Source organism: Solanum stenotomum, chromosome 11 (assembly GCF_019186545.1).
Source record: "Solanum stenotomum isolate F172 chromosome 11, ASM1918654v1, whole genome shotgun sequence".
Lineage (NCBI taxonomy): Eukaryota > Viridiplantae > Streptophyta > Magnoliopsida > Solanales > Solanaceae > Solanum > Solanum stenotomum.
The window spans coordinates 6,242,270-6,263,296 of NC_064292.1; the positions used below are offsets into that span (position 1 = coordinate 6,242,270).

The window sequence follows — 21,027 nt, forward strand, 5'->3', positions numbered from 1 at the left end:
TGTTGTAGATGAACTTACTAAAGAACAAGTTAAGCAAAATTGCCTTAAAAATGAAATCATAGGCACTTAGGCTAAGGGCAGGACCAACTACTCCAAGAACACTTATCAATACACTAGTTATTGGTATAAATAACATGAAATGTATATCTTATACACAAATCAAACTGATCTAATCGTTTCAGATTTCCATAAATGCAAATCAATCCCAAGTGTCAGTTCAAAAATGTAATTGAAATACAGGATTGAGTAAACAGCTCATTCATCATTCATAGGAATCAAGAATGACAGAAAAAATAATCCAAGCTGCACAATAAGATCCATCATCACACCAGAGAGTGAATTTAGCACATGGTAGGAATTAAGACCATTTTAGAACTCCTAAATACCTCGAAACTAAAAGGCAAAAAAGAGAGAAAGAAGACAATTCTATGGTTAAAACTCTTGTCTCGCCAAGAACCATTTTGTCTGTTGTTGTCCACACAAAAGTTGGTGGACAGAGTTGCCCAGTACCTATGTTGTTCGAAAGTAGCAAGTACCACTGTGGAATTAGTCGAGGTGCATGCAGGCTGGCCTGAACATCATGGACATACTAGAGGCCTCCTCTCACAGAGCTCCCTACAGAATCCTCACAAAACAAGAACCTAACAATGTCAAGACAATAAGGTTGACCATGGATGCATATTTGTGGAAAATCTAGCACATATGTGCAGCCTCTCTTTGATTTCAAGTCTGATCCATAGGCCCAACAAGTCAGCAGAAGCAAAAGCTTGGCGAATATGTGCTAGGCATCTGCTATTCCAGTTTCTTTTTCCTAGTCTTTGCAGCTACTTCCTCATCATCAATTGAATCTGCAGGTTCATGTTACCAATCCCTACACATAAGAAGAAAACAGTGAGGAATTCGTCATTTTTTATGAAATATGAGGAAAAACCTGAGATGTTTCAACTCATTGAGTCGATATAGAATCGACTCATCAGTTGGATAAACTTCAGTAATGTAGCAATGCATAAACACAGTTAATGGTTCTACCCTGTATCTGAATATAGATTTTCTGGAAGAGGTTATTATGGGGTAGCAGGAAATCTCCGAAGTGTCAGCTGTTGTCAAAAGGCGTTACTGAATGGTCCTTCCTGGATTCCGAACATTTCCACATCCTTCATGAGTTTGACATGCTCAAGGTTAGGTTCAAATGAAAACATAATCAGAAAGAGCTGCTAGTTCGTCATCATCGTTGTTGCAAGATCACCTTTCCTACCGAATACAGCATTACGAGCAGCAAGACCAGAAAAACCATGTTGAACAAAATACCAGAAGACATACTTTGAGTCTTGGTAAGTGACAAGAGGCTCTGACTTTCTTTATCTTCTGGAAAAAACTAAACCTCCACTCAAATTAATTCTTCTGAGTTTCTCATTGTTTTCTGTAAGGCGGATCGTGATCTGTCAACTGCTCTTAAAAATCAGCCAAAATGACAGCATTTCTATCCCTCAGTCCATAAATAAAATAACTTGAATCGGCAGATATGTGAAGTTGGAAAATTCTCTGTTTCTTCCTCCAGACTGTGCACTATCAAAGTTTGAATCCATGAACAAAACAACCATTAGTGATAGTATTATCTGGAGGCTGATAATTGATGCAACTTCGGGTACAGGCCTGTAAGCTAAAGCTCCATTAGCTAATGGTGCCTTTGCTTATACAGGAACCAACTGTGATATGCTGCTATCTCTTCGTCTATTCGAAGAGCTTGAATTCACCAATAATCACCGCAAGAACATAGACCTCCTTTAAAGTGATGGAATCTATTTGAATCCCTGACGACTATTTGCCTTCCTTCCATCTTTGATATTAATTTAATAACAGTGTGACAGTCACCACAAACTCTGAGATTCTTCACAATCTGAATGGGAATTCCTGGAGGCATGGCAGTCAATCCAAAAGCAATAGCTAACCTTTCACTGTGCCGAGAAAGAATGGCTTCTTTATGTTCATCTTCCACATCATGAAGAACATAATTTGTATCCGGTTGATATCCTGCATCCTTCAATCGGCCACGTAACTCTTCGAGTTTCATGTATATACTGTCAGATAGGGGATGCGAAACATCACCTGCCATGAATGAGTAGGTCTTATTCTTAACCTCAATCCAGCTATACCCAATCTCTTTTTTAACTTTTCTCACATCCATTAGTTTCCTTACTTTCGCTCTTTCTTGCCAATCTCCCGTTGCAGCATAGAGATTGGATAGAAGGACATATGCAGCTGAGTCCTGAGGCTGAAGAGAAATGAGATTCTCGGCCGCCAGTTTCCCCAGCTCTACATTGCGATGAACTCGACTTGCTGCCAGAAGAGTACGCCACACAATTGCACCAGCAGGAAATGGCATTTTATTGATAAGAGCCATGGCTTTATCCAGCATTCCAGCTCGGCTATACAAGTCTACCATGCAAGAGTATATCTCCATTTTTGGTGAAATATGAAAGTCGTTTACCATCATCTCAAAATATTTTTGACCTTCATTTAGCAGTCCAGCATGAGTACAAGCAGAGATAACTCCAATGAACGTTATATTGTCCATATCCAAATTCCTTTTCCGCATTTCCTCGAATATCTTTAGAGCTTTTCTGCCATAACCATGTTGGGCATATCCTGATATCATTGAATTCCATGAAACTAAGTCTCTTTCTGGTTGTCTCTTGAAAATCTCATTTGCACTTTCTATGTTTCCTCTCTTAGCATACATAGTTACCAAGGCACTGCTCACACATAAGGCATTACTGTGACCTGATTTGATCGCGCTACAATGAAATTGTTTTCCTTGCTCCACTGATGCCATGGAAGTAACACACGCATTGATGACACTGGAGAAGGTAAACTCATTTGGGCTGACCCCATCTTTGACTAGTTGCCGGAAGACTCTGATAGCACCTTGAATGTCTCCTTTTTGCGCATAACCAGATAACATAGCAGACCATGCAATAATGTCCTTCTCATCAATCTCTTCAAAAACTTTCGCAGCCTCATCAGTATCTCCTGTTTTCACATAGGCGTCTAATAATGCAGTTCCGACGGTAGGTGAGCTCTGGTACTCAGTCTTGATGACTTCTGTATGTACTTGGAACAGCGAAATAGATGGATGAGCTGCAAGAATAGTTGAATAAGTGAAATCGTTTGGCCTTATCCCATCCTTTTTCATTTGGCAAAAGAGATTCGCCGCTTGCTCTTGTCTGTTATTCTGCATATACCCGCCAATCATTGCGGTCCAAGAAACCACATTCCTGAATTTATGCATTATAGAGAATAACTTGAAGGCATCGTCCATCTCTCCACACTTAGTATAAGAGACCATGAGTGCTGTTCTGATATTATTGTCAAAATAGAACCCATTCTTCATAACTCGACCATGAAGTTGTCTTGCAAAAACCAATTCTTTAAGTTTAGTACATAATTTAACAGCTGTAACATAAATAGATCGTGTCAGTTCCACACCTGCAAGTCTCATCATGTGGAACAACTTAAGTGCTTCGGAATAAAGCCCATTAGTCACCAGACCAGCTATCATACCATTCCAGGATACTTCATTCCTATCTCCCATACCCTCAAATACAGCTGTAGCCTCTCTAACCATCCCAGATTTCAAATACATATTAATCAAAGAATTCCCAACAGATGTTGTCGCCTCAAAACCACACTTGATAACCATACTATGCACTTGAATCCCTTTTTCAACTACACATTTATCAGCCAAAACTCCAAGAACTGTCGCGAAAGTAAACGCATTAGGCTTAACTCCTCCAACTAACATTACACGAAACACTTCTAACGCTCTATCAACCAACTTATTACCCGAATAACCCGAAAGCAACGAAGTCCAAGTCACAACATTCTTGTTATCCTCCATTTCATCAAACATTTTCTGACCATCATCAACATTCTCCATTTTCATATACATGTCAACAAGTGAAGTCCCAACACTAACATTGTCAAAGTAACCAGATTTAACACAAAGAGTATGCACTTGTTTACCAAAAAACAAATCAAACAGACAAGCAGAGACCTTTAATATACAAGAAAGACTCAACCCATCAATCGAAAATCCATTACGATGAATACCCACAAACAGATTCAGAGCTTCTACATTGAAACTATTCCGGGAGTACTCAAATAGCAAGTGATTGTTCAAAGAAACTTTCTGAGACTTTTCATCAAACACTTGGTGTGCAGGGAGATAATTTGAAGATTCAAAAGACTTGGTTTGAGCTTCTTCTTCGAAATCAATGGCGAATGAATGAGAACAACAATGGGTGTTCAATGGATTCTTGAAATGCAGCAAAGGCCTTACTTTTTCCAAACACGGCCTTAGAATCATTGCCAGTTCGTTTGCTTTTACAGTTGGAACAGTTGGAAACTGAAATTTAAGTAGCAGTAGTACTAATATTTTTTTTTAAATATAATTTTTCGTGTCCGCTTATTAAAGTTTGACTAAATTTTGATTTTCAAAAAACTTACATTGAAGCCTTGACTAAATTCAAATCACGCACTGCATGACCCATTTGAGGTAGCGCTCTCAATAAGATTTTTTCCATAACCAAAATTCGAACTCGAAACCTTTTATTAAGGGTGAAACAATTCTACCAGTCTACCACTATCTTGGTAGGACTGGACATTCGGTATTTCAGTTCGGTCTATGTTATTTCGGTTCGATTTTGTTAGTTGGGTTTTTTTGTTATGGGCTGCTTAGTGGACTTTTTAAAATTTTGTAATTTTTTTTGTTTATATTTATTTCTTTTTGCTTATTAATCTTGGTGATTTTCAAAAATCTTACATTGAGTAATAAAACCTCCCTAATGAAGCACTATCACTGTATATATGTAGTGACTTTTTTTGTTTAATTTCAATGTCATATTGATATATTGAATGTTATAGAATTTAAAGGGTATTTCGATTTATTAATATGTATTTAATTTAAAATTACTAGATTATTTTTTTAAAATTACATGTTAATTCAAATATATTAAAGTAAAAATCTTACTAAATTAATATAGACGGGACCATGAAATATTATTATTTTCTAGAGGTATTATTTAATCAATAAATTAATATTTATTAATTTAAAGAGTGTTTTGAAATTCAATGAAGATTAATTTTGAGTTTTGATTACATCAAAATTATTGTACCTTACTAATTTATGTATCATTTTTATTGAATTCACATATAAAAATAATAATCTATCATATATAAAGTACAATGAATACATCAAAATCATTGTATATTACTAAATTATATATCATATTATTGAATTATATAAAAAGTATATTGTATGTGTATGATTCATTGTAATATATTTTTTTATTAAATAATTCATTGTAAAATAAATTCAAGAATTCAATTATTCATTGATTTTTAATGATCAAATATTATCTTTACTAAAAACATTCTACATATAACGATGAGAGAATAAACTATAAAGAAAATTCCTTAAAATCATATCAAAAAATAACTTCTCATTTAAAAAAATATCATAAATATTATCTTAGAAAAATTATTAATTTACCAAATATCAACAAATAATATTATAGAAGTATTCCTATACGTAAACTGACTCGAACATCATCATAATTAAAAAAAAAAATTGTCCCATAACTTTATGTTCACAATACCGCTACTTAAACATTACAAACCTTACATGTTTAACAAAAAAAAAAACATTACTTTATGTGTGCCTCTTTGTCTTCTCTCAATTTTTTTTACCCTACAAAAATACCTGGTACACAACACTTCACTTCTTTTCTCTTCTGTTTTTTTTTTTTTTTTGTGTGTCACAAAACTTGAATAGATTCCCCTTTGTTATATTCTTCTACTTTTTTGCAATCTTTTTTTCACTCTTTAATCTTTTTATTAGCTTTGGCAGTTAGCAAAACCATTAAATTTTGCATTAAATCTTTCTTTTTTCTTGATAAAACTTCAACCCCACTTCACCATTTACTTTCAAAATCTAGGGTTTTTTTTTTTTTTTTTTTTGAAACTGAATAAATCAAGATTATTTTTTTTCTCCAAATTTTACTCCTTTTTGGGTCTTTTCCCTTTTTCTGGTTTTTCTCAACTAGGGTTTTATCTCTTTACTTTTTTTTTTCTTGTGGGGTAATTTTTTTTGTTGTGTTTGATTTTGGGGTTTTTTCTTTTTTAGTGGTTGGTATGTTAATTTTGAAGTTGTGGGGTTTTTGTTTTTTGGGTTTAGAGTGAAAAAGGTGGAGTCTTTGGGGTTTAGCAGCAAAGAAATCAAGAATTTCAGAATTGTGAAAGATGATTGCTGAGAAACCTACTTGGATTAGACATGAGAGTATGCAGATTTTCTCCATTGATATTCAGCCAGGTGGCCTTAGGTTTGCCACTGGTGGTGGTGATCATAAGGTAACTGCTTTGTCATTCTTGTTTTTTGTTTGCCTTTATTAACTTTTTAGCTATTCATAGGTTGGTGTAGGGAAAAATTTAGTTAAATATTTTGGGAGCTGTGAACTAATAGTTTTAACTAGTTGATGAACATGGTTTCTGTTACTATCTACTGTCTAGTGTACTTCGATTATCGCACTTCTATGGTGCATTTATTGTTCCTTTTAAAAGAGGGTGCTTTATCATGCTTTCTATAGTATTTTTCCATGAGTACTTCACTTCAGTTATTTCTTTTGCGTTCTGCTTTGATATGCTTTTCCATGAGCTGAGGATCTATCTGAAACAACCTCTCTACCTCCCAAGGCAGGGGTAAGGTCTGCGTACAGTCTACCCTCGCTAGACCCCACTTGTGGGTTTACACTGTGTGGTATGTTGTTGTTGTTGTTGGACATTTCTAGTTGTTCGTGGATTTTGGAACCTGAACAATTGAAGTTGGTTATGAATTCAATTAGTTCATGATTTAGTGGAGCACTAACAAACTGTTGTTTCTTTGGAAGCTGTAAGGTTATTTTAGTTTTTTTTAATAGTGAAATGAAGATTGAGAGTATGCTATATCTGTGTGATCAAGATTCTCAAGTGGTGGGGAGTTTAAAGTATGTTTGTCCTTGTAAGAAATGCCATTTCATTAAAGATTTTTGGATTAGTTTTCTTACAGGGAAAATGTGGAAATTAGTTAAATATCTAGCTTTTGATATCACTTCTGATCCTCTGTGAAGGCATTTTTTGCTTCTGTATGGTTTATTTTCTCAACTTAGTTTTGCTTGTTAGAGTGAGAAGCTTCTATCTTGATACTCATATATGTTTTCTGCATTACTGCAGTATACTGTTATTAACAAAGTACTTTGCATTATGTGCATTTAACGTGTCTTCAGGTTCGGATATGGAACATGAAATGTGTGGGTAAGGACTTGGAAGCAGATGAATCTACACCAAAACTTCTTGCCACACTACGTGATCATTTTGGGTCAGTTAACTGTGTTAGATGGGCAAAACATGGTCGGTATGTTGCTTCTGGATCCGATGACCAGGTGATTCAAGTCCATGAGAGGAAACCTGGCTCGGGAACCACAGAGTTTGGCAGTGGAGAGCCTCCTGATGTAGAGAACTGGAAAGTTACCATGACATTGAGAGGACACACTGCGGATGTGGTAATGAGACTGATCTTTTAGCTTCTAAATAGCTAATTTGCTTGCCATGCAAATTATTTCTTTTTTGATAACCGTGGTGTCTGGCCGTGCATGCATGCATCTTGACTATTTCCACACAATTCCCGCCACCTCCTAAACACCTAGTGTTTGGATTTGAACCTCATGGTGCTGAACCTACTTCATTGACCACTTGGCCACACCCTTGGGTGTTAAAATCATATTAGTTTTTGACAAACCTCTTTCTTAATCTCCTATCCTTTGGCTCTGATTGTGAGTAAAATCTGAGAACTTTGTCATTCAGTGGACCTTGAAAGCATTTGAATTCATATATGCTTCTGAATAGATGCCTATATGGTCCAACCATGTACTTTCTAACCAATAGGTTGCTCTTTCCATGTTTAAAGTAGGTGGATCTAAATTGGTCTCCAGACGACTCGACATTGGCTAGTGGTAGTATGGACAACACCATCCATATCTGGAATATGAGCAATGGTATATGCTCTGCTGTTCTGAGGGGTCACTCTAGTCTTGTTAAAGGTGTCACCTGGGATCCAATTGGTTCATTTATAGCTAGTCAATCAGATGATAAGACTGTCATCATTTGGCGAACAAGCGACTGGAGCCTTGCTCATAGAACGGAAGGTCACTGGGCAAAATCTGTGAGTTTCCTATACTCTTAAATTTTATTTTATTTTCCTTACTGAAACCTATATCCTAACAATTGTGTCTTTTTTTCAGCTTGGGTCGACCTTCTTTAGGCGGCTTGGATGGTCACCCTGTGGACACTATATAACTACTACTCATGGTTTTCAAAAGCCTAGGCATTCTGCTCCTGTTCTGGAGAGAGGGGAATGGTCTGCCACCTTTGACTTCTTAGGACACAATGCTCCTATTATTGTCGTTAAGTTCAATCATTCTATGTTTCGGAGGAATTCGGCTAATGCTCAGGAAGTGAAAAATGCTTCTCTTGGATGGTCAAATGGTTCTTCAAAAAGTGGAGGAAAAGAGTCCCAACCCTACAATGTTATTGCTATAGGAAGTCAAGATCGCACCATAACTGTGTGGACTACAGCGAGTCCACGTCCTCTTTTTGTTGCCAAGCATTTCTTTGCTCAAAGTGTTGTGGATTTATCATGGCAAGTTAGCTCATAGCATCATAAATGTTGGTCTTTTCACAACAGTAAAGACATTTTCCATCTTGAATTGTCTTTGTTTTTTTGGCTTTCTTTCAGGATATAATTTTCTCTGTGCAGGAGCCCTGATGGATATTCACTGTTTGCATGTTCTTTGGATGGAAGTGTAGCCACTTTCCATTTTGATGAGAAAGAACTAGGTCATCAGCTTTCTGATGCTGAATTAGAGGAGTTGAAGAGAAGCCGCTATGGTGATGTTAGAGGTCGACAAGCAAATTTAGCTGAAAGTCCAGCACAACTATTGCTTGAAGCAGCAGCTGCAAAGCAAACTTCAAGCAAAAAACTAACTACGGATCTTCCACAAGTTCAAGCAACGTCAAAATCTTCTGTTGATTTGGGTAGTGTGGTGATTGTTCCCAAACCAAAATCTGATAATGGGAAAAAGACTGAAGGAGTTAACAGTGATAGTTTAGCTAAACCCGCAGCTTCTACACGCTTGTCAAGTCCCGTGAAGCAAAGAGAGTACAGAAGGCCTGATGGTCGAAAGAGGATAATTCCAGAATCAGTTGGTTTTCCTACCCCGCAGGAGAACACTTCTGGAATTGCTCAATCTCCTGTCGTTGAATTTCCTAATATGACAGTGGAGCAGAGGAAAGATGAGAATGGTATGGTACTGTCTGATGCAAGTGTTAGAGAAGTATTTGCAAGGAAAACAGTTAGTGTCAGTGCTGATCAAAGGGAGCGCTCAGGTGTAACTGCTAGAGGTACCATCAGTGATAGCCTCATCATTGAGAAGGTTCCACCTTCTGCAGGCAAGGATGGAAGTATCAGCATTGAACAGATGGGAATTGTCAAAGATCCATCTCATTTGGGTACTGGTGGTACACTTTTAATCAGGGTTTTTGATAATAAAGAAGGGGTGGACACTGGTCCAATTTGCTTAGAGGCTCAACCCAGAGAACAAGCTGCCAATGATGTTTTGGGGACAGGAAATTCATTTGTAATGAAAGAAACTGAGATCCTTTGTTCCAGAGGCGCTCAAACTCTCTGGTCTGACCGGATTACTGGAAAAGTTACTGTTTTGGCTGGAAATGCCAACTTTTGGGCTGTGGGATGTGAAGATGGCTGCATTCAGGTGAGTTTCAAAAAGCTTGAACAAACACATTATATTGTTTTCGGCACGATTGATTCTATCCTTTAGACAAGTATCTTAGATGTTGATTGGTGGAATGAATCTGTTTCTTTTATTTCTACTCGTTTTGTGGTTATCTTCTGCTTTTTTATGTTGACTTTGTAGGGACTACACAATAAATGACTGGACATGCAAAATGAGAATGTATAGATTTATTTTTTCCCTTTTCTTTCCAAGACTACCAAACATGAGAATTCTCCCCTCTTCGCCAAGACAAGAGGTAAACTTGGGGAGATTAAATTGACCTTCATAACACTTTGGACTTGATGATGGCTCCTCTTATCGAGCCCTTTCCTTTCTGACCTTTCAAAATTTATTTTCCCCATTTCTGTCAATTCTCTTCGCCTAATGAACACTCTGGTTTCTTGCCTTTGTGCTTTTCTTTTTCTCCCTTATCCCTGGGTGTTGTGCATGTTAATTGATCTGTACATGCCTGAGTACTGTGATTCACATTTTTTCCTGAGTACTGTGATTCACATTTTTTTACCTAAAATGCTGTCATCCAAACCCTTTACCTGCAGTTTTACTGCTTTTGAAGAGAGTGAAACATTTATTACTTCTGTAGTCTTCCCTTCTTTCTTGTTTGTCTGTTGCAAATCATCTCTTTGAGTTTTGTCCTTTTTACATCTATTATCACATTTTACATGAGTTAGGTTCGGTTTTTCCTAATATATACTGCCTCATTTCATTTTATGCGACTCCATTTGACTAAGCACAGAGTCTTAAGAAAGAAATGAAGACTTTTGAAACTTGTGGTCTTAAACATGCCTAACATTTGTGTAGCTATCAAAGCTTGTCATTAACTTTTGAAGGCTCAAGGTTGATTTGAGGACAAAAAAGTCGCATTAAAACATAGATCCCAGTTATTTCTTTGTGCTGCTAAAGATTCTTCTATTTGCTTGCTTACTCCAAATATTCCTCGAATTGTACAATATATTCTTATTCTCATCTTTGCTTGTAAGAAGATTTATACAAAATGTGGACGACGTGCCATGCCGACCATGATGATGGGATCTGCTGCAGTATTTGTTGATTGTGATGAATCTTGGAAGTTTTTGCTCGTCACAAGGAAAGGGTCATTACATCTTTGGGATCTATTCAACCGGAAGTGTCTCCTTCAAGACTCGTTGGCGTCCCTTATGAACTCAGATCCCAAGGCAAATGCAGGTGAGTTATAAAAGTCCCAAGATTTAATTCATGTTCTTCTGGCTGAGAATTGTGCTCTTCCTTTTTAAGCACTGCCACTGAGAACTGTGTTTTTCCTCTTTTATGCGTTGTCCTCAAGGGGATATTACTTTGTTTACAAGCTGACAGTATTAAGGGTACTGTGGAAGAAACATTTTCTAGTATTTCGCCGCACAAGAGCTGCAGTCATTGATTCTTTGTTGATCATTAAATCCAAAATTGAACCAACAAATTGTATTGTCTTAGCTGCATTTCGTATCTTATAACTTTTTCTTGACTTGTTAACAGGCACAATCAAAGTGATAACAGCAAAATTATCAAAATCTGGTTTTCCTCTTGTTGTCCTGGCCACACGGCATGCATACCTCTTTGATATGAGCCTCATGTGCTGGCTGAGGGTTGCAGATGATTGTTTTCCGGCTTCGAATTTTTCAAGCTCCTGGAGTTCGGGCTCATTGCATGGTGGTGAACTAGCGGCACTGCAGGTGGATGTTAAGAAGTTCCTGGCTAGAAGACCTGGCTGGAGCAGGTCAATGTCCATTTTCTTTCATTTTGGTTTGTCTGAACGTATCAGCTGCATTTTTTTTGGGTCACAAGCCCACCATTTTCTACTTCTTTGTTCTTAATATCTTATTAGTTCCTCTTAGATTCCTTGCTAGAATTTCCCTAAGAGATGTTGCATGTTTAGTCTGTATCTTATATTAGCATATTGAAATGTTATCAGTTACAGAGTGACTTTTGCTGTTTGAATAACTGTACAGTTGGTATTTGTGTGTAAGTTTCTTGCCTAATTTTGTTTTGGTGGCTCATCGGTCTTACTAAAGTTTGTGCATCTGCAGAGTCACTGATGATGGGGTACAAACACGTGCTCATTTGGAGTCTCAATTGGCGTCTGCTCTTGCTTTGAAGTCTCCTAGTGAATATCGTCAATGCCTTTTATCCTATGTTCGGTTTTTAGCAAGGTCTGTTATGTAGTCCTTTGGTGATATGGAATCTTCATTTAATACTCCCTTCGTTTCAGTTTATGTGACACTATTTCCTTTTGTCTGTTCCAAAAAGAATGACATATTTCTATATTTGGAAACATCTAACTATTAACTTCCCATATCCTTAAAGAGAAACTTTTATAGCCATACAAATGTTATGGTATGATTAAGACCACACGTTTCAAAAGTTTTTTCTTTTTTACTTAAACTTCGCACCAAGTCAAAACTATCTCACATAAATAGAAACAGAGGAAGTATCCATTTTAATGCATTGGTTAATGTTGGAAACTTCATCTTCAAAGTAAAATGATTGATTAAATTGAGAGTTGCAAATGAATTTTTAGTGCTAGATGGACCTTTGGGTTATGTAAGAAACTTTAAGTTTGTGGAAATTGTTTTGCCTGCACATTTGACAAGGGTTGGTTTGGAGAAACCAATAGTTCTAGTTGAAGTGGGTTGAGAACCATGAGGTCTCAGGTTCAAATTCCAGCATAGACAAAAACACTAGGTGATGTTTTCCCATCTGTCCTAGCCTTGGTGGATAGAGTTACCTGGTCTCTGTTGCTGGTGGGAGGTGACGGGTTTTTCTTGAAATTAGTCGAGGTACGCGAAAGCTGCCCTGACACCATGGTGATAATAAAAAAAAAGAAAAAATAGTTCTAAGAATTGAATTTCTTGATTGTGAATGGTGCTATGTTTGTATTTATGAAGTTTCAGGGTTTACTTTGTTATGACATGTATAAAATCCTATCTATATTCATTTATTATTTGTCTAATTCAATTTTACTGTTGGTTTTTTTTTCTGAAGTGTCATGTCAAAGATGAATTTCCACTTTATTTGAATTCTTGAGTATTTTAACATATGATTGCTCTTTAAATGCAGAGAGGCAGATGAATCACGCTTGAGAGAAGTTTGCGAGAACTTTCTTGGGCCTCCCACAGGGATGGCTGAGGCTGCATCCTCTACGTCAAATATACCTGCTTGGGATCCTTGTGTACTTGTAAGGGCTTCTCACACTTCTTTTTTACGTGTATATTTCTTTTGGGGATGAGCCCAACTGCGGCTCAACTCCAACAATATCTGCAAATATCTGTTATTGTCTTTGTAGATGAGTATGACCTTCCACTTTTCTCCATTCTCTCTGACCACTAAGTCCATCACTACAGAGAGAAAAATGGTGATAATTATATTAGCATGTTTTCTTGGAATAATATGAGATTTAGTCAAATTTGTTTTATGATGGTGGTGTCTGGGCCATTGCGCGCACCTCGACTATTCCACTGGTACTTGCCACCTGCCCACAGGTACTGGGTAGCGAGATATCTTCAAATATATTTGGACCATGTATTAGAAAAAATAACATCACATTGGAGTTGTGCATGCGCTATTATTGCTTTCTGCAATGTCCAGCTTCACATCTGACGAACTATGTCAATATTGTTTTGAACCGCTCAAGCTTGAAAATAGGCTGCATAAACTAGCGAGAGACTTCCTTGAAACTATGTCAATCTTATTGCAGCTCAATGTAGGAAGTCGGTCACATAAAGACCAACCAGTTTTATTGTTTTAAGTTGACATTTTGTTTTCTTGGTGCCATGTTCATGCAGCATCTTGTTGATATAATATACCTTGGTGATGTTTTTATCCGCTGCACACATTCTTTCATCTATTCATGTTTTTGCTCATACTTGCTGGATTTCATTTTCTCAAAGTGAGATTCTAATTAAATCTATCCGTATTCAAAATGAAAGCCAAGTATTTAGAGATTAGTCTCCACGCTCAGTTAAAAAAAGAGCAACTTTTACATATAGCAAACACAAAATTCATATTTATATGCTATAGCAAAGTTTGCATAATTGCGCTCCATAGAAAACATATATATGTATAATTCGCTATACATATACAAAGAAAACAGTTGTATAATTCGTTATACATATACAAATGAAAGCAGTTGTATACAAAATATCAATTGTATAATTTGTGTATGTATAAAACGAGAGAGTTGGGCAAAAGAAAACTGGGCAGGGAAATATTTGTATTGTATAATTATAAGTGTATAGGATGAAGATATATGTATTTGCATGTGTATATACAATTTTCTCTCGCTTTATACAAACAGAAACGCAATTTATACATTTCGTTTCTGTTTGTATAAGCGAAAGAGGCGAGGGTGGCGAGCGAGATCTGGGAGAGGGGAGAGAGGGGAACAAAAATATATGTATATATACAATTTCCTCTCGCTTTATACAAACACAAACGCATTTTATACATTTGTGTTTGTATAAAAGCGAGAGAGGCGAGCGAGACTGCCACCAAACGAGAGTGGCGAGCGAGATTCCACCAGGGAGAGTGGCGAAAATAGCAATAGTTTGCTATAGGGTATAATTAAATCAAAGTGTATTTATAACATTTAATTTGAATTAATAGTTTTGCTATTATATATAATTTTCCCTTAAAAAAATTGGCTTTCTTATTAAGTTTTTGTTATCCCGACTATTTCAGGGTATGAAAAAACAGAGACTCCTTAGAGAAGACATACTTCCAGCAATGGCCTCAAATAGAAAAGTACAGCGGCTGCTCAACGAGTTCATGGATCTCCTTTCAGAATATGAGATACCTGACACAAATCTTGAACATCGCAACATCGCAACCACCACATCAACTGGAATGGATCTTGAACAGACCAATGGTGCAACCACTACAGATAAAATGGATACTGATCTCCCTATGACTCAAAGAGCAGCTCCCAAGACACTAATAACTGATCCGACACCTTCTACAACTGTTAATGACCGAGATGATCCTGCTCCTCCTGCAGTACAATCAACTGATCATGTTGAGCCTTCTACACCATTGAAAGATCCTATGGACTCTGCTCAAGACGGAGCTGATGAAGCTAAATCTGTACCACCTCCAACAGATCAAATGAATTTGGATCCACCTGCATCAGTTGAATCGGAACCATTTCCGTCACCAAATGAGAAGGTTTCTTGATATCTATGTTTTCATAAATTAGATGTGATAGGCACCTTAAAGTACTGCTGACACAACAACTGATGCTGTGGACTGTAAAAACGATCTTCCACATGCATGCAGCTTCCAGGCTGAATGTCTGAGTGGATGCACCTCACCTAGAAGGCGGTACCCAAGGTATGTAACATGATAGACTTTTTGTTGTAGTGGAGTTTGATTCTTGTGTGACCCTAGATAACCTTTTCATTTTATCGAGTTTTCTTGTCATTGTTCTGAATATAGTTTTTACGCCGTGTGAAGTAAAAGGTGTATGTACTCTTTCCCTCTAATGAAGACATTGATTGAGATTTTTGAGCATTCATACTCTAATGTTGAACAGCAGTTCTCAGAACTTGCAACAAGTACTTTATTTTGAGCATAACAACAGGATTGCCATTTGATGGTACACATTTGCTTAATGTCGATCTCACCGTTGGTGAAATATGTCTTGTCATCTCTTTAAATGGGCACTTCCTTTTAACTATATTGATGTAACATCAGTGCTGTCAAAGGCATGCTAGCGCATCGCCTCACTTAGCGGGTACTTCAACGTTGTCATCAATTTTCTATGACATACTTTTCCTTGCCAATGAGTGTAATCCTGAAGAAGCAACTAAACAATTAGTTCGCTTTATGCTTTTTTCCCTTTTATTGCAGTCTATATATTTGCTAGTCTTGGACTACACATCCATAGTTGCATTTTCATCTTCATTTGCGCCTTTGTTTATTAAAGCTCACGCTTTATTTGTGCTTAAAGCTCCGACGAATCTAGTTTTTTTGCTTTTCACCTTTGATAACATTGTACCAATCTCATAATTCTTACAACGGGAAAGGGTCAAAATCGAATAGGTTAAACATACCCTTAAACTATATTTTCAAAATTATCCTTTCCATCAAACTATTGGGCCACACATACCCTTCTTGTTAATCGAAGTATCCATGTGTGTGTTAAATGCCACATGTGCACGCCAAATAGACCCCACCTTCACATAGACGACTACGGAAAAGGGTCAAAACTACCCTTCAACTATTCGAAATAGCTTAAATATACCCTTAAACTATATTTCGGCTCAAAAATGCCCTTCCCGTCTAACTATTGGACCACACTTGCCCTTTTGTTTAATAAAAACATCCATGTGTATGCTAAAATGGCACATGGACTCCACATGTACACGACAAACACACCCCACCTCCACATAGACGACTTAAAGCCCTAATTTCACTCTTTTCCCTCTCATTTCATCCTTTCCTTATTAGCTATATCTATATGAATATACAACATACATTGACCCAATTCAGTTTCATTTTATTCCGATACTAATATGTTGTACTTTAAAGATCACAACTTAAACTAATTCAAATTAATTCTGCTATCTAATCCTTAAATCATCTATTATATTGAATGTTTCTTCAACTTTCCATAAAATCTAAAACTTCCTTAATAATCATTTAGAGCATCTTCTGGATTAGGGACCACAAAAGCTCAAAACTTGAACAAAAATAGTGTTACTGGTAAAAAAAATAAATTTTAATTAAGAAATCTATAAAAACTTAGTAGGTTTTCGTTGATGTAGCAATCGAAGGTTTCATCCTATCTATTCGTCAAGTTTTCCTCATTAGCAAAATCGCCGACGTTGATGTGACGGAGCTCGGTCACCACCGCCAGGGAAGCCGCCGTAGTCGTCTTCATGTGCCTGGAGTTCCGGTGATTATAAGTATATTAGGTCTCTTACGGCCGCTGCTATTTTGCGCCATGGCGGTGAGTTGAATCAACAAGAAAGCTTTGCTAAGATTTGTTTAAACAAAATTAATTTATTAAGAGAAATTAAAATAATAAATTAGTGCTAATTGATTAATTAAAATGAGCTTGTTTATATTATACCTTAGATCATTTCTTTTATTGTATTTGAAATGGTCATCAAATTGCAATTTCTCTACTTCATTCAGTTACGTATACAAGTTTCTGCAAATATTTTTTCTTTTTTTGGTTCAATGTATACTTTTCAGGATGAAATGAAGGGGAAAATAGTGAAATTAGGGCTTTAAGTCGTCTATGTGGAGGTGGGGTGTGTTTGGCGTGCACATGTGGAGTCCATGTGGCATTTTAGCACACACATGAATGTTTTTGTTGAACAGAAGGGCAAGTGTGGTCCAATAGTTAGACAAGAAGGGTATTTTTGAGCCTAAATATAGTTTAAGGGTATATTTAAGCTATTTTGAATAGTTTAAGGGTAGTTTTGACCATTTTCAGTAGTCGTCTATGTGGAGGTGGGGTCTGTTTGGCGTGCACATGTGGCATCCATGTGGCATTTAACACACACATGGATACTTTCGTTAACTAGAAGGGTAGGTGTGACCCAATAGTTTGACGGAAAGGGTATTTTTGAGCCGAAATATAATTTAAGGATATATTTAAGCTATTTCAAATAGTTTAAGGGTAGTTTTGACCCTTTTCTGTTCTAACAAATATGAGTTAGGAATAAAGTTGGTGAAATGTGGTTTCCTTCAACTATATGAATGTACAAAGTGAGAGAGATATACACATACATACATACATACACCAAGTGGTGTCATTATTATTTTGCCTTTTCAATAAGGCCAAACACATACACAATCCCTCAAACTTGTCCTCATTTTTCATTTTGGCACTCTAACTTAGCCTTGTTTCATTTTAACCCTTAAACTCCATTTTTTCTGTACCATTTAAACAGTTATATTAATTTTTATGATTTATTTTTATTTATGTTCTTCAATTGCAATTTCTTATTTAAAAAAATAGACGTGTGCCTGTTAATTTTTGTAAAAAAATTAAACATTTGCGAACGAACATAAAAATTTTCAAACAATAATATTATTTTTTGATATCTCTCTGTAGTTTTGCATGAAAATAAATTGACGAAAGTTCTTTGATTTTGTTTCTTAAACATTCAATTAAATTAAATAACACTACTTATTTATTTTTTCTTATCATCTAGGCTATCTAAATTTAACGCAAATACTCACTTTTAATTTTTAATATAATCAATACGAATAAAAAAATCCATCTTCAAAAAGACTCGACTGACTTTGTTAATAACACTACTAAAAAAAGACTCTTGTTCATTGCTAATAACACTACTAAACAAAGTTAAAACTCGACTGACTTTGTTAGGTTGTCGGTGATTTTAAAGAAAGAAAACTAACACAATTTCGTAGGTTATTTTTCACACAAAATAACGTAACACTCTTAAAAAGAAATTATTATTTTTTAAAAAGAATTAATTTTTGTTAATTTTTAATTTTTTAACTAAAATTAACTGACACATGTCGATTTAAAATAAGAAGTTGCAATTGAAGAATATATATAAAAATAAAGAAATCATAAAATTAGTATTTTGTGTTAAAATAGTACATAAAAAATGGAGTTTAAGGGTTAAAATAGAATAAGGCTAAGATAAAGTGTAAAAATGAAAAATATGGCAAGTTAGAGGGGCTGTATATATGTTTGGCCTTTTAATAACCGTGGTGTTTGAGTCCGCTTGGACACACCTCGAAAAATTAAAGCTGTGTACGTGACGTTATAAAATGTGACTGTAACCAACATGAAATTCACAAGTGATCATACCGACCTGCAATTATATATCATTGAAATTAAGCTTGACTTATAAATTTATCAATATTATTAAAACGAATTATGTATCTATTATCATCTTGAGGTGTCACGTGGAACACTTTTTTGTTAATGTGATCTAATGTGATGTTGTACAATTTTTTTCCCGACACGCATTTATCGTACACTTTGGATCAAGACATTGGAAAATGAACCTTGCAAAATTTAAGACATGTCGTATTTTAAGTTGACCCCATTAAGGACAAGTTGGTGGTTGCAAAATGTGTGAATATTCAAATCAACCTGAAATAACTTGATATATAAATTTATTAATATTATCAAACAAATTATTTATTATCACCTTGAGATGTCATGTGGAGATACTTTTTGTGAATACGTGTTTAGGAATAGAACGTGAGTTGGATCCAATCTGACAATGTACGTTTATTTCCAACATGTATTTATCGCCCACTTTATAGCAATGTTTGTGAATATAAGCAACATGAAGTTATCACAAGTATTCAAATGGAATCATCGAAACTACGCTTGAAATTTATCAATATTATTAAGACGGATTATTATTATCACCCGAAGATGTCACGTAGAATGTGAAGTCATTGGATTGATTATTTGAAGATGAGTTTTTGAAATTCGAGAAATTAATTTTTTTTTCAGTAACAATTAACATTCAGGTGAAATGTGTGTCTAAAATTTATCGTTATTCTAATTACTGTTTGACTAAGTCCTATATAGAGGATAGGCTGATTTGCCTACAGAGAATATTTTCGATGATCATGTATTGGGCGACACACATACTATATAATGATCGAGACTTACGATCTCAACCTTTGAGACAGATTCAAAAGGCAAATTTATAAATATATGGAAATGCCGTTCATTCATTGTAGAAAAAATTATATCATAATAATTTATATTCTCTTAATGAACGTGAAAATAAATAAATTAAAATGACGATAAAATTAAAATGGAGAGAATATAAGCTATTGATATTTGTATTAAAAAAAAAGGGATTGTCCCTTCGAGGATTTATTGTCTATAGACAAATTGACAACAACCATGCTTATAATATATATGCTCACTTCTTCATCCAAAAACAAAAAAAAAAAAGGTTTTGGACAAAAATCTAGAGTTAATGGTAAAAAAAAAAAAGAATACATTTCAATTATCTCTTTTACTAGTTTTATATCTCAACTATCCATTGTCCTATTTGTCAACTTAAACTACCATCTTTTCGTGAGTTCCATACACTCAACTATCACTCCATCTGTATTAAAACACACATCGATGTTGAGTTGGCCTACACGCATCTATTATCGATTGGGAATATATATTTGACCAACTTAACATCAAGACATGTTTTAATACAAAAAAAATCACAATTTAAATATATTTTTAATCATTAATGTTATTTTCGTTAAGAAGCTGAAAAGTGGCTAGTCCACATTATTAATTCCACAAATTTTAACATTGAGTGAGGCCCATAGTAGCAAAATTTGACTAAGTTCTCAAACTTAAATGGTTCAATTCAATTGCGTGGGCTAGACCATTATTCAAAGTTAAGCCATTATTGAAATGTAATTGACGTACTTTAAGTTGACCATCAAAGGAGAAGTTGGAGGTGCTAAATGTGTGAATATCACTAACACGAGGTTCACAAGTATTCAAAACAACTTGAAATAATCATTGAAACAGATTGATATATAAATTTTTCAATATTATCAAAATAAATTATTTATTATCACCCTGAGATGTCGAGTCAAGATACTATTTGTGAATACGTGTTTAGGGAAGGAGCGTGAGTTGGATCCAACATGACAATGTACTTTTTTTTCTAACACATGTTTATCACCCACTTTATAGCGGTTTTTGTTGTTCACGGAGTACATCAAGGATGAATTTTGGATAAAGACAGAGATAATAGGAACTTTGCAAAATTTAAAGACATGACGTACTTTAAGTTGACCATATTCAAAGACAAGTTGGAGGTGACAAAATGTGTAAATATAGCTTACATGAAACTCACACGTATTCAAATCAATATCCAATAATAATTGAAATTAAACTTGATATATAAATTTATCAATATTATCAAAACAAATTATATATTATTACATCGAGATGTCATGTGAAAACATCTTTTCCTAAATGTGTGTTCGGAAAGGAGCGGGGGTTGAATCTGATATAACAATATAGGTTCTTTCTCAAACACGTGTCTATCACCTACTTTGTTAGGGGTTTTTATTGTGTAAGGGAGTTAATGATATACTTCATATCGAAATAGAGGCAATAGGAGCCTCACATCAATGTTGAGTT

General features: G+C 35.5%; 2 protein-coding genes across 3 annotated transcripts; one reads left to right on the forward strand and one right to left on the reverse strand.

The window, feature by feature from the left end:
* Positions 1-186: 186 nt before the first annotated feature.
* Positions 187-4,386, reverse strand: LOC125844092 (pentatricopeptide repeat-containing protein At2g27610). The gene is made up of 2 exons (XM_049523334.1): positions 1,030-4,386; positions 187-871 (listed from the first exon to the last, which is right to left on the reverse strand). Exon 1 carries the CDS (start codon positions 4,364-4,366, stop codon positions 1,751-1,753), a length of 2,616 nt encoding a protein of 871 aa, XP_049379291.1. The 5' UTR covers positions 4,367-4,386; the 3' UTR covers positions 187-871; positions 1,030-1,750.
* Positions 4,387-6,074: 1,688 nt separating this feature from the next.
* LOC125844091 (protein HIRA) lies at positions 6,075-15,426 on the forward strand. 2 transcript variants are annotated; one of them, XM_049523332.1, is made up of 10 exons: positions 6,075-6,408; positions 7,320-7,595; positions 8,003-8,254; positions 8,334-8,731; positions 8,849-9,863; positions 10,886-11,087; positions 11,394-11,634; positions 11,945-12,067; positions 12,975-13,092; positions 14,595-15,426. In XM_049523332.1, the coding sequence occupies exons 1-10, from the start codon at positions 6,301-6,303 to the stop codon at positions 15,084-15,086; spliced, it is 3,225 nt and encodes a 1,074-aa protein (XP_049379289.1). In that variant the 5' UTR covers positions 6,075-6,300; the 3' UTR covers positions 15,087-15,426. The 2 variants fall into 2 exon arrangements, with proteins under 2 accessions (XP_049379289.1, XP_049379290.1); XM_049523333.1 differs by lacking the exon at positions 6,075-6,408 and having other exon boundaries at positions 7,393-7,595; positions 8,000-8,254.
* The last annotated feature ends 5,601 nt before the right edge of the window (positions 15,427-21,027 follow it).